General features: G+C 37.9%; 1 protein-coding gene across 2 annotated transcripts; it reads right to left on the bottom strand.

Annotated features, from left to right (window-relative positions):
- Positions 1-8083: 8083 nt before the first annotated feature.
- On the bottom strand, positions 8084-14418 carry LOC126872643 (arrestin domain-containing protein 17-like). Of its 2 annotated transcripts, XM_050632746.1 has the most exons (9): positions 14006-14418; positions 13805-13924; positions 13605-13720; positions 12175-12294; positions 11886-12100; positions 11532-11705; positions 10804-10977; positions 9930-10176; positions 8084-9361 (listed from the first exon to the last, which is right to left on the bottom strand). In XM_050632746.1, exons 2-9 carry the CDS (start codon positions 13858-13860, stop codon positions 9207-9209), a joined length of 1257 nt encoding a protein of 418 aa, XP_050488703.1. In that variant the 5' UTR covers positions 13861-13924; positions 14006-14418; the 3' UTR covers positions 8084-9206. The 2 variants fall into 2 exon arrangements, with proteins under 2 accessions (XP_050488703.1, XP_050488704.1); XM_050632747.1 differs by lacking the exon at positions 10804-10977 and having other exon boundaries at positions 13805-14415.

Genomic DNA, 14418 nt, shown 5'->3' with positions numbered 1-14418 from the left:
TTTCATCAATTTGACTGTTTGAATACGCTAAATTTGCGCGCGCTTGTATATACAAAAATCGAACGCTCTTATTGGTGTAATATATTGTCAAAGTCAAATCAAGCGTGCCTATTGGTGGAGAATATTCTCAAATGTAATTGACCGTTGTTCCTATTGACGTAATATATTGTCACGTCAAATGGAGCTTTGCTATTGGTGCGAAATATTCGAAAGTCGTAGTTTCGCGGAGAATCGTGGTCTGTCATTGTACTCTTGAATGCCGTGGAGCGAGAATTCGTCTTGTCGAGCATTACCCTGTTGTTATTAGTACTTTCATTTCGACTTCATCAGCATTTCTACACTTCTATCCGCTTCATTTAAATAGTATGTTCGTATTTAATCATTTATTAATTATAATCTTAGTAAAATTAAGAAATTTTTTTTTATTTTCATCGTTGACTGTGTACTTAACAAGTTACAATCATCGATATCTCATATTATCGGTTTTTGAGGTAGAATTTGGATTCTATTATTACTTTATGTCACTATAATTGGTTTCATTATTGTAAATGATTGGTTTATTATACATTCATTTTTTGCTGTATTTTTGATGATTAAAATTATTGAAAATTCACATTACTGGTCTTTAAGGCAGACTTTGGATTTTATTGCTTTATCTTACTATAATTTGTTCAGATATTGTAATGTTATTGTAAATTATTGATTTTTTTGTCATACATTTATTTGAAATTGTTGGTTTTCTTTTGTACAGATTATTCGTTGGTAACGTGAGTAAAAGAAAAGGGGTTCACATCACAGACGCCACAGCGATTAATAATCGATAATTCGAACTAATACAAAATGGACGACACAGACGATTAATAATCAATTCGTTGGTTTCCCATGCAGATTTGGCAATGATTGAGTTATCATAACAAAGCAGATTCAAGAATGTAAGTATCTCTGTATATTGCATTCTAATTTATTTGATTATTAGTATTTTGGTCGAACTATTATTAATTTCCATTGACATAAAATCTATAGTTATAATATTGAAATACACAAAAAATATATTTAACGTGCTTCAGAAATGATTAGATTATCATCATAAAATTAAAAATAAAGTGGTTAAAAATTATTATTTTAGCCTTCTTATTTTTATAGTTAGATTAGATTTCACATGTTTTGTTTCAGTTTTTCATAACTTCTACCTTTCCATGCGCTTCGGGAAGGACGCAGTGATGCTTCAAAACTAAACGTGTAAGAATCTTTGCATATCGTATACCAATTAATTTTATACCTTGTATTCTGCTTTAATTATTCATAATGAAAAAACAAGTCTGATTTTAAACTTTAATGTCAGAGTTTCAATTGTACAGTAATTAGAGTTTACTAGCAATTTTACTTTTTTTATTATCATTAAGGTTCAACATTTTCATAGAATTCCACATTACATTATCTCAAATTTGTTGTCGAATCATTACTTAATTTTCAAAATAAATTATTCACGCATATATTATTCATATATGTATAATAAGTCATATTTTGTTAAAGGTTTATCACTCCTTCCTCTTCCTTCTGTTTCCTGAAAAGGATCTAGTGGAACTTCAAAAGCCAAGAATGTAAGTAATTTTGTAATCTGTACTTTGTTTAATTCTATTCCTCGCTACTCGTGATTTGGATATAGTTATTAAAATTTTAATAGAAATTAATAGAGGATAATAGAGATCTCCCACTACTTCAAATTTTCCAACTAATTAACGTCATATTTAAGAGCAAATTATAATATTCTATGTATCGCTATAGTTCTTTCCATGATGGGACTGCTGCATGGCTTCTCTTTGATGACGGTCTTCACAGCATCGGTAGTCACCGACTATGATCCTCCCATCTTATCGTGAGTCGCATGCATTTTTGTTCCTCTGGTCACTCAATCATGTCGTAGGATGAAAGGTCCGAATCGACACGGGTGACTGGTTGTATTACGTAGATTTCTTAACGAGCATAGTGACCGCGGGTATTTGTTATACTCGTGAGTAATAACATTTTCTTTTCTGTGTCTTATTTATTAGTTCAGAATAGGTCTTCTTGCACATCGCGTTTTTTAATATTAGTGATGATGCATTGACACAATCATTGACACAAGTGTGGTATTAATATTGATAACTAGTTTATGTATGTACGAGTGAAAATGACAATTTGTATTCATTATACATATATATTTGCTTATAAAATCAGAGTGCATGTATTCAATACAAAGATAAAATATCCATACAAGCATACGTATGTAATGGATAAATGATGCATATTAGAGTCTTTCTTGTTTCCTTTAAAGCTTTTCTCATTGGTTAAAATTTATACACCGGTTTCATTAATTTCATAGTATTATAGTTTGTAGTAGTACGATATTTGAACTAGCTTTTTCTTCATGTATGGATATTAGTTTTATTTTTGTTTTAAGAATTAGTGTTTCGGCCTACCATCGCGATTGTTTTAATTAGTTTTCTAGTTAGAGTTGCGTTGATGAATGATCGCGTTTTTTAAAGTAGCGTTGCGTTTATATTCAATGCCCAATCTTCTTCCACTGGATCGTGGAAGCACGTTCCTGCTCCTCGACCATCAAATGCAGTTTCACCAGTAGCTTGTTATATAATGGCTACACTGGACCGTTATTAGTGTTGCGAACATATAAATCTGAGTGCATAGAGTAATAATTATTAATGTTGCGTAAATAATTCACACGGAAATTTTCTGTTTTTTTTTCTTTTCTTTCTTGTCAATAGCAAATTAATTAACATTGCAAAAGTAATAAAGCACTCGTCGCGATTTGTTTTGAGAAATTTCTGTTTCATAGCTATGTATAGTAAATTAGAGTTGCGAAACGAAATGGATATTCCATTCACGGTTGTTCGGTTACATCGAGTGGATACTTTGATGGCTCTTCTGGCTTGTAGCGCTAAGTCATATTATTTGTTAATAGCGAATATTATTTATTCACATTATATCATTTATTTATATAATCGCTGTTCTATAATAGACAGACAAAAGCATGTATGTATATATGTACTTAGCTGGTATTTACTGTCATCAGTTTCAAAAAATGAGATTATCCAACAGTCGGACACGAAGGGACAAAGGAAGGAAAGTGTGCGATGGCACACCACCGAGGCATCCATCACAATTTTCGGCGGAACATGGAGAAGTTATAAATCCTCTTCATCCGTGATGCGTGAGCTTCGAGTATGCAAAAGTTGACTTCATCGCCCATGTCGCTCAAGTTGATGCACTCTGGATATGATAAAGCTGACTCCTGATTCAGCCGGTAGGTAGCAAGGTAGAGATCGACAGCGGGGAAGGGTTGTAAAGAGAGAGGGGGAGCGGAGAGAGAGAGAGAGAGAGAGAGAGAGAGGAGTAAATGGTCAGAACGGGGAAAGAGGGAAATAAGCCCCGTTAAGCCTATGAATGCTCGTCGAGCGCCGATAACAGAATTACTGCTGAGGGCTGTTTACACCGGGGCTAGTGCAGCCGCGTCGAGCGCAGCTAATTGTTTTAACCGCCCGTACTTAACTATGCGGCTCAATAAGTCCCGGATTTATGTAGCCACCTACGAGGGCCATGGTACAATGACTGTTTTAACGAAGAGACCAACGATAATACTCGACAATCACGCGAATAAAGATTGCAAAATGTCCCAGATGTCCGAAGGTACGATAAATGAACATAGCGTGTGACAAATAATTCGACGATTCTTCGATTTAACGATTCGACGACTCGACGATTTAATAACTTGTAATTCCGAAGCGAGTGTCACTGAATCTTCGCGTTTCGAAGTCTGAATAGGTGAATTCGTGACGTTGATGAGTATAACAGACGGAAGGAACGTTTACTAGGCGAGGAATAAATTTACAAAGATAGTTGGTAACTTGAAATATCAAAATATCTTTTAAGTTGTCCAGGAAGCGGAAGTCTTACCAGCATTTAGCGTTCATTAGAGGGGCTTTAAAAGTAAAGATACCTTGAAGAGTAGAGCAAAGGGGCATCGATCTCACGGTTTTCTCAAAGCGGTGCTACGTCTGTAAGGGGATCGGGTAATTGAATAAGCGCGAACCAACGATAGAAACGTCTTCCTTTTTCAGGGTGGAAAGTGCGAGGGTAATAAGGTCAAAAGTGATTTACCTTGGTAATTCGTGCCGGTAAGACCTGTACAGACGTTTTAATCACGCGCCCGTAAACTCCGACTGGTTCCTTTCGTTGTGTAACGTTTTCATGCGTCTTTAGAGAATTATGCGCAAAAAGACGCTTTCAGGGGGCGAGGGAAAGATGGACAGGATTTAAATTCGCCGCTGAACAGACGGTTTTCCCGGGGGTAAATGAGAACGTGGGTCGCGGTACTTGGTCTTCGCGGAAACGTTTGTGATTCTCTGAGGGTCGACCATTGAAATTCAAAGGAAACCCATTCGGTGAGGGTGTACAAGTTTTCGCATCGCTCTTGGCTAGTATCACACGGCGAACCATCTTTCTTCTTATCTTTTTTCGGTCTTTCGACTTTCAACTCTAACCGTATCCAAGCCATATAATCGGAAAACTCTAGTTAATACTGGATATCTCCGGATCGTAGGTAAACACAGCAGTTGCGTTGGATTTAAGTCGGGCGATGGTGATAAATAAATTCCATTGATGTTGCTTATCACGTAAAATACAGAATATTATAAGTTAAAGCGGCACAGTTTAAAATTAAGTAACTTGACTTAAACTGTTGCGGATAAACGGAAAGTACCATAGGTACTGTTGGAGAATTTGTTCGTTCGAGAATGTTTATTCAGTTGATAGTTTATTGGAAAATTATGCAGTAAGTTTAGTCAGGTGTAGGATCGATTGCAGACACTTGATAGGCTTATGACGTTCGATTGCTGGAATCTTTGAAGGAATTAGGACATGTTTGTCGTTGAATACACGCGTGCAAAGTCATTAATTGTTGCTACAAGCACTTTATCAGTTTCATTCGTAAAGGTGGATACAGTAGAATCTCGATTAGCCGAGTTGAACCGTATCGGGACTTTTTCGGATAATCGAAAACCCTGATAATATGGAAATCGCATAATCGCATAATAAAATCGTAGAAAACATTTTGATAATGTAACGTTGTACACGTATTTAGGTTTAATTAATTATTTAACCCGGTGAAAGTTTGATTAAATGCTTTCACAGCATCTGACCATCCACACTTTGCTCTTCGCGTTAAAATGTCATAAAATAAACATGTAGAGAAATGAATGCGAAATAGTAATGTGAAATTCGACGTGGGATAGATCGTCGTCACGATTATCCACGTGCAGTTTATTATAAGTTAACTAATGAAACGAAGGAAAAGTGAAGCATCGATTCGCTAGTGTGATGTATAGATATAGCTGCATCAAGGAGAATGTCATCGTCGTGAGTGTTTTCATTGGTAACTATCCGCCGTGTGTGTATACGTAACAAACTCTGATTGGAGCAAATCCACGTAAACTCGTCTCCTGCCAGGGGCGCTGCGGGAAATTCAGAGGAAACTTTATCGTTCGGTTGGCAAGTGCCAACATTGCACGCTACCTTGAAAGCCTTCATTGTATTGCAAACCCGATTTTCAGAGTCTACAGGCTCGAAGAAAAAAGTAAGCAGCCGGGTAGGAGTGAGTGCATTGCCTGCTTACCTCATGAAGGATTACCCTTCAATTTTTCCAAAGAGCACAACCCTCGCGTTTTCGGTTCAATCGCCTCGTTACCTTTTGAAGGTTACTCGTACATTATTTTATTCTCATTGTAAATCTTCCATAAAATGGAAACCGAAACTTTTCAATAATTCTTCTATATTTTCGCATGGAAATTGAATTACTGTTCTATACATTTATAGCGTTTTACGAGAATTTCGTGCGAACAAAATTGGAAGCTTCGCTATATATTCGATGAATAAACCTTTGATCGACGAAGAATTACTAGACCTGGCAATGCTTTTATCTTTCATTTAGCTCTCGTCGTATTTTTTCGTCGATTTTCAGCAAACGCGGAACTACAGAGTCTGGTCTATCTATAATTTGGTTTCAGCGGTGAGACAAAGTCGAATTTTCTGAAAGAATTTTTCTAGTTAGACACGAGAAATTTCAAATGCTAGGCGAGCGGTAGCCCTTTGCGGAAGCTCGTTCTTGCGACAGCCGATGGTTGTAACACCGGGTTCTACAAAAGTAGTACGAACTTTTAATTAGGTGCACACTCTGACGCTGTGACTTGAACATAAGGGTACATCGAGGCGACCTGACCTCGCTAAAGATCGATTAGCCGCCGTACGACGAGCTTTCGTTTCTTCGTTTGCCTGAATAGGGCTGGAAGTGTAATGGCTGATTAGAAATTAATTTTCGAGACCGCCTTGTAATACTCCTTCTGATCGCAAAATTAATTATAACCAACGGACGTGAAATATGATAACTCCATCTTAATACGAGCTTCACGTATATTAATTATTTAATAATCGTTCGGAAATTACGATGAACAATTTCCTGAGGATATCTATAGATAGAGAAAACTAATTATCGTAAAATACACATATTATTACGATTTTTAAGCTGAAACATGCGGTTTCGTGAATTATTTCACGAGGACAGGTAACGGTAACGTGATTGCGAGTTAACCTCGGAAAAATTAAAAGGAAAGACCGAGCTGGTTTACAAGGAACTTCAATTTTCGTGAATTTCACGTCGCTTGGTCGATGTTACAAGCCAGGAACGTTTAATCACTACGAAATTAGGATAACCTCGTGCTGCAGTGTCGTGATTAAGCCGAACCTCCAGACTTGGCCACCTATGATGTGGTCTTTCAAAGTAGATATACACACCGTGGTGAAGGAAGATGCAACACAAACGAAGGAGAACAGAGAAAGACGAGGAGCATTTGCTAGACAGCGCGTCCGTAATCAAAGACCCACCATTGCCATATCGAAAGCTCACAAAGTTGGAGCTTCCCTGCCAATTTCGTCATCATCTGTTGCCAACCGCAAAATCAAGAAGCTGATAGGGTTATACACCCTGTCGAATTCGGCCTAGAGTACAGCAATTTCACGATATCGAGTTGCATGTAATATATCTTGATAATATATGCAGTTCAACGTAGTTTGATGCAATTAGTGACAGATTTCTTTAGAAACTGTTTTCCACGGAACGGCCCTTTTCAATTTTATATTAATAGTCAACCGTTGCTTAAAACGAACGTTTGTTGCCATCTTGAAATCATCTTGATCTCGAATCGTTTGAAATCTTGAAATGTTCCCCATTTTTAGAAAGAACAAACGTTTTCACGCGAGTGAAATATTTGGTTATGTCCGACACAATTTCACGCGTCTCTCTTGTTGATTTTTTCACAAATCTCTCCAGTGGAGTAAAAATTGTCACTATTTTTTAATAACAATGTAAATTCTAAAACGTCACTTTTGTAAGTATTCCGAGTGTTTAAATAAAACTTAAATTGTTAATCTCTTTGCGATCATCGCCTTGTCTCCCATAGTATCTTCTCGTCCAAATATTTTCTATTCTGTCGCGTAAACGATAAAGTATCGATTAAATTACAAACTAACAAATTTTTCGCGATTTCGCGAAAGAAGGAAGCTCGAATAGAGAATATAGAGCAAAGAGAGGCGTAACAAAGAGTATTCGTAACCTTCGGTATTTGTCAAATTCGGTGGCAAGTTATAGTCGCAGCATCGAACGCGGCATTTTTATTTATTCCGTTGAATACGAGCTACGATCAGAGTAAATCCCACGGCACAACGAATAGATACGATTTTTCATTTGCGTTTTTTTTTTCTCTACTCGTCGGGTCTTGTACACCGTTTATTCGCCACCTGTACCAACCGCCACTCTCTGTAATTGCATTTCCACGACGATCGATGCACGTTATTGTTGAATCACGCATTAACAACGTCATTAATTCAAGCGTGCGACGTGAACGAGACCGTTCGCCCGTACATACGTTGAGAAGATTACGAAACGGTAAGCTGGCACCGTTTAATGATTCGTATGAATGCCGCGCGATGCGTCAAATACATTTTTCGATTTTCAGCAATTTCTCACGCATTCGTCTCGGTTTATTTAAAGCACACGTATATTATTTTAATGAAAGGAAAAAGTATACAGGCGTGTATTTATTTGACGAGAGAAAAGAGCGAGAAGACTCGCAGCTTTTTCAATCGTATTAAAGCTGATAGAAGTTTTTAATGATGATTTTCAACGTATATAAGAATATCAGTAAATTTGCGTTTTATTATCCGTCGTTAGTCTTTCCGCATTTGCTAATATTGAAATTGATTCCACCGAGTATTTCGTTATTATGAATATTCATATTACCATTTATGGTTGATTTATATTTAAAGTACTCGATTAAATTTTCACTATTTAAAATACGCTTATTAATATCGTTGCACAATTAATGCGTAATTATCATTTCATATATAGGATTCTTTTCGCTTATGCCACTCTTCGGAAACGCCACCTCCTCAACGCTTCTATCAACCCATTTAATTTAGAACGTTCGTGGAACAAACATGAGACAATTTTGAATGATCAAAAAATACATTATATGAAATTAATTCGTATTAATGCACTTGATGTTTTTCCATCGGGTGAGGGAAAGAACACGGGACGGGGAATTAATTTTTCAACGAAACTCATCGAGAACGTTTTCATTGAACATTAAAGCAATACGTGTTTAGTTGTTTCGCAAACTTCGTTTCGACGATATCCGATGTTGCACGGTCTGACAATTATTATAGAATTACTTTGCTCGCAAGTTATCTCGCATGATTAAAGAATTTAATTAGCTGCACAGGTTGGTCCCAACGGATTTTCATATCTCACTCGATGTTTCTAATGATGCTTTTTTTTTTTTTACTATTTTTCCCTTCTTTTCTTTCGTATATAGGAAATAAAAAGTCAAAGGCAAGAATCGAAGGCAATCGGTCGATCGATAAAGCGCGAAATTGGACGTAAAATTCACGCGTACACTTTTGTACACGCCTCGCTTAAAATGTATACAATTTCTGGAAAGAACAATTATTTTTTACTTTCAACGATGCATCACAATTTTCTTCTTCTTCTTCAGCGATCCGTTGCGGACACCGCTAACAAACGACGAATCCTTGAACGAATAATTAAGCAAGCTTCTCCCTCTTCCTCTCTTTTTCTAGTTACGAAGTCAAGCACTTATCTAACGGTCCTTCTTCTGCGATGATTCGAACGTGTACACGCGATACATAGGCGAGTATGGCTTGACCTCTCCGTCGCTGTCACCATCGTCTCCCGTGGGATCGTCTCTGTCCGGTTTCGAGGATCGATATATTTGACTTTTCTCGTACAGCGGCACTGTTGGAAGAAACATACAGTTTAGTTTTGCTAGTCCCGCTAGAACTACTTGGTAAATAAATGGATAAAGAAACTTGGCAATGAGTTGGTTTTAGTGGATAATGGATGAGGTTGCGATGCAACTAAGTGTTTGTCGAATAGAATTTTCTATTGTAATTCTCGATTGCAAATATTCTCTTTAGATCGTAACGAAGATGGAAGAGATTTCTTCTCGGTTCGTTCTATTCTTTCCGAATTCTACTTTTACGGAATTATCGAGAATTCTTTCTTCAAAAATTGACGACATTGAGATTAGGACTGTTCGTTCATTTTTATTACGATCGAGATTTCAAAATGTCACCGATTATTTAAAATACAAAGATCAGTGGCTCGGCGTGCGACAACAGGTTTGGCCGGAATTTCAGTGAAACTTTTAATTGCGAAAGACAAGGTGGCTACCGTGGTTTCCAACTGACCAGAGATATTTACACTCTTGAGCAGGAGAATAATGTAAACCAACTGGTAGTTTCCACAAATACCGGTAATTAACATGTAGCAGCCGTATATTGTGTAACGGGGCAGTACGTACAAGACAAACTTGGTTTCGCAGTTTCCTCTCTCTCGATGTTTTTTAACGACGGCGTGTCGTTGGCGTATTCTTCCGTAGCCATGGCGCACGGGGGATGAAATGAAAAAGCTTCCGTCACGTCGGCTGTTTTTTGTGGGATTTCGTAATTTTGAAGTGGCACAGTGCCGACTACTATATTTGTTCGCAGTTTCAAGTTCTTCTGAAACATTCTGTAGTACCACTCGCTCACGTCTACGCAGGCCTCGACCTTTCGGATAAAGAGCGTAAAGAAAAAGTAGTATGTACTTGGTTTGCACGTACCATTGGCAAACACGTATCGAAGCTACGTTTTTAACGATCTGATTAATTTTAATGAGAATTCTTTTATTGTGTCCAGTGACCGAAGAGAATCTTGTATTTGTGAAAGTTAACGACGAATTGAAAACCTTGCTGCGTCGAATTTTTATATTTTAAGAGAAACTTTGGTAAAAAATTGAAAAGAGAAATAAACCGCGTTATGAGAACGATTCTATTATACTTTCCTCATACTCGAACAACTTTTTCACGATAAAAAATTTGAACAACTTGAAAGAAGAGTAGCAGGATTAACAATGAAACATAGAAGATAGTAAAATGTAGGCTATTGTAAGACTTTTACTATTATCGAATTAAATCATGATCGACTATTTATTTGGTTTCTAGAAACAACGATTACCTAATGACACGACGAATTGGTTTGCGAATTGTAGGAATGAACACTACGTATAGTTTCTCTGATGGTACAAAATACCAAGATAAATTTGTATGGAAATTAGATTCTTTCAGTAGTTGTAATCTTAGCTCATTTTGATTTTACGGTCGAATGCAGACAGTACTAAATTTAAGACAGTCTCACTTTAAGCGTGTATAGAACGTCGATGATGTTGCAGTGGATCATCCCGGTGGGTGGTACTGCAGGAACGTCAAACGTGACATCGTACGTATCGGAGTCTTTATTAACGGGCTGTTCTACTTCTACTACGATTTCTTTGTGCTTACGCGACTTTTCCGTCGAACGATAAGACACCACCTAAGAAAATATGTATCATTTAAAACAACTGATGGGAGAATAAAAATGTAATAAAAGAAACACATCTCGAGCATGACCCACATACTTTTACCGCGATACGCTGCGTGAAAAGGTGCTGCTTTCAAATAAAATTCGACGAAAAAACTTTTTCACAGTGCAATTGGTATTAGTCTAAAATAAAGCTATTAACTACGATATTTACTACAAAAATAAGGAAATAACTTGCAGCATGCCATAAAAAGAGGAGATACATTTAAGAGGATATTCTACTGTTCTTGTAACACGTACTCTTATACGGTTCTTTGGCATTTTTCTCCTCTGGCAGTTTCTCCTTATAAAAAACTCATAGGATCTCATCTTTATTCATGTCTTGGTAACATTTACAAATTTGTTTAGAGGAAAAGAGAAAATTGAAATTGATGTTGGTAATTTTGAAGACGGTGCTTTGCATACATACTTTTAAAGCTGTATTCTTCGAAGGAATATAAAGAGATGTTAAAGAACTACGGTAGAATATCCCCCAACTACGTTACAGTTATACAGAAAGAGTATACTTTTTTAAAAACGACTCTGATTTTCGTAACGACGACGGTGGTGGGATTCGTCACGACAATCTCAATCGGTATAGTCTGGCCAGGCACGTAACCACGAACTGGAACAGTCATGGACATGCTGATCGGTTCCGTTTGGCCAATATACATCTTGGATTGTTTGATACTTATTGGCAACTGAAACGATCGTTCGTATCGTTGAAACTTTTAAACGGCGTCGGTCTTAGGCTGAACGTTCTCTGGCATTAACGAAGCGCAAGAGCGAGTCGTTAATTCGAAAACGCACTGTCTGGTTGCGCCTGAGAAACGAAATCACATCGCAAAAGCAATATCGTTGGCTGTTAGATTTCTACTCACGGGAGCGAGAGGATCGCGATTAAGGTCAAGAATGGGTGCCACCGTGAATGGAATAATATTGGTGGAAAACCGATAAATGGTCGTTACGTCCAACAATGCCCTAATCGAGTACCGTACTCGTCCGTATCGGCCCTCGAAGCTGCACGGCAAGTTCTCTGGCAGCGTTAGGCTGAACGGGTAGACGCCTCCAGTTATCATAGTCTTTTCTTTGCCATCTACTCGTGACGAGAATCTGTTAATCCAACATCCTGGTACTCGTGTTCCAATCACTACCATCTCGTGTACTTACCGCCAGCAAGATACGTCTCCACGTGAAGATAATTCTCGAACGCCGAGAACTTACGTCGAATTCCAGCCGATCGATCGGTAAAATACACCTGAGCTTCTCCCTTGCATTTAAGTCTAATTCCTGTGTGCGGGAAGGATCAACTTACAACGATACTATGGCAAAAAGTTCATCATTAAATGTACTGTGCTATTTTGGTTGGCGCATATGAAACGTTGTCTCTTTAATCCTCTAAATATTGCAACCGATAAGAAACGAAATGAAAATTTTCTGAAGCGCTTAACGTTTAATACACGTGTCTTGTAATAAATTTCTTCTCCTTTCTCTACTTCTTCTTCTCCTTCTTCATTATGGAGTAATTAACGACAGGACAAAATGGATTAAATTCAAATTTCGGAGAAACGATATTTCATATGCAAATTAACTAAAATCCTTGTTGGAAGATAATAATGGAAGCTACTAATTATAATACATGTATTTTAATATAACGAGAAGGCAAATACTTTCCAATACAAATTCTATGGTTACCAGATACGTTTCTCTATTTGCTACGTATTCCTAGATTCGAGTAAGAAGTTATTTAAATACTCGTTAAACGTAATGAAGTAACAGCTAGAATTAGCAAAAATTGAAAAGGCAGAGAACGTGCAAGAAATATGTTCGTATTTTACTAGGAACAGTATATTAGACATGGCTTAACGATCTCTTCAGTACAAGAAAAGTCAGTCGTGAACGTACGAGAGATTCTTCCTGCGTTCTATCTATCCACTCTACGAGCGTTCCTGCAATACCAGAATCACGTGGTAACATCGTCTGGGTGACGTATACAGAGCGGTAGTAAAGTCTTTTAGGTCACCCGTTATGCAACACGATCGATGACACATTTGGCACACGTTCGACTCGAACAGAGAAGAAATTTTTGTGATTGCGAAGCGACAACAAAGGTAAATATCGCGAAAATAAATACGAAGTTAGTCGTGGCTCGTTACAACGAGCCAATCGAATATCTTGCTGCGAGGTGCGTTCCCTCTATCTATCGCACAGCAGGGTCGGCTTTCGATACATCGAAGGCAGTAGAGGAGATAACGTGGCAGACACGACCAACCAGCGAAACTTAAAACTATAGTTGTCCCGTTCTCTGGCCAAGTTATCTGACGGTCGGTTTCGTTCAGATTAATTTCGATGCCTCATTGCAAACGATATCAGCGACGATCTGCTCTCTCTCTTTCTGTTTGTTCACGAATATCTGATAAATTTCAAAGTACACTCTGCCATTCTCGACGAGAACAACTTTCTTTGGAGAAAGCGTGGTTCGAAATATTTTCTTCGGTCGAAACAGTTTGCGCCTCGCAACAGTTTTAACGTCATAGAGATTCAGTTTTCTTCGGAATTAAATTAGATGTCGTTTTTAGATCGCCTTGGCGGTAGCTTACCTAAAGCACTTGTTGGTTCATCCAGATCTAAGCGTACGTTCCCTGAAATCTGATTTCCGCTGTAACAGACCTTCTGAGGGTGGTCGAGGATGACCTCGATACGTTGGAAGCCAATACTAATCGCAGTGAAACGTATATAAAAAAAACAGTAATTTGTAAAACGATTCATTTCACCATACTTAATTATCTTCGTGTTCTACCTTTTGGAGAGCGTGGCAGCGATCGACCGATCGGTTTCAGCTTCTATCTCATCCATCTTGTAACACGTGTATACGCAGCTGTTTAAATTATTTTCAACTCATCAGCGATTCAAACTTTCTCTAAATCAATATAAACGCTTTTAATCTAAATTATATAAATTATATATATCATATAAATTAGAGTTACAGATTCTCTTGCACCTTATACAAATAAATACATCTCAGAAAATCACTTTTAACAAGATATTATTCACTGCACACGATCACACTTTGAAAACAACGTTCATCCCCTTCGCGCAGACGTACGTATACTCCATCGATATTATCTTTCCACTAGATTCCTGTCGACTAAACGTTTCAACCAGATGAATATCGTAGACGGTAGACGATCACGCCACGACGTGGAAAAAAACAGAGTCGCGAGCGTGCGAAAGGCTAGTTCGGCTTGCGGGTTAAGGGCGCACAGTGAGATGTTTGTTGACAAGATTCCAAAATTGCGGCGAATCGTCGGCGACGCATGCGTCAGTCGGTTCGCCAATATCGTGGCGACATTCTGTCACGTACTGGAGAACAACCTTTGCTCTTTCACTTCCTCCGATTCGGGTAATCGGAGG

The sequence above is a fragment of the Bombus huntii genome, chromosome 13, assembly GCF_024542735.1.
Source record: "Bombus huntii isolate Logan2020A chromosome 13, iyBomHunt1.1, whole genome shotgun sequence".
Taxonomy (NCBI): Eukaryota; Metazoa; Arthropoda; class Insecta; order Hymenoptera; family Apidae; genus Bombus; species Bombus huntii.
Note: the sequence above shows the minus strand (reverse complement) of the source record. Positions and strands in the feature narration are given on the sequence as shown.

What these genes read in the sequence shown, in the direction of transcription:
- LOC126872643 (XM_050632746.1), bottom strand. Translation starts at nt 13,860, where the DNA reads ATGGATGAGATAGAAGCTGAAACCGATCGGTCGATCGCTGCCACGCTC. An exon ending in ATCGCGATCCTCTCGCTCCC is followed by an intron (nt 11,706 to 11,885) that starts GTGAGTAGAAAT and finishes CGATCGTTTCAG; the next exon opens with TTGCCAATAAGTATCAAACA. An exon ending in TCAGAGTCGTTTTTAAAAAA is followed by an intron (nt 10,978 to 11,531) that starts GTATACTCTTTC and finishes ATATTTTCTTAG; the next exon opens with GTGGTGTCTTATCGTTCGAC.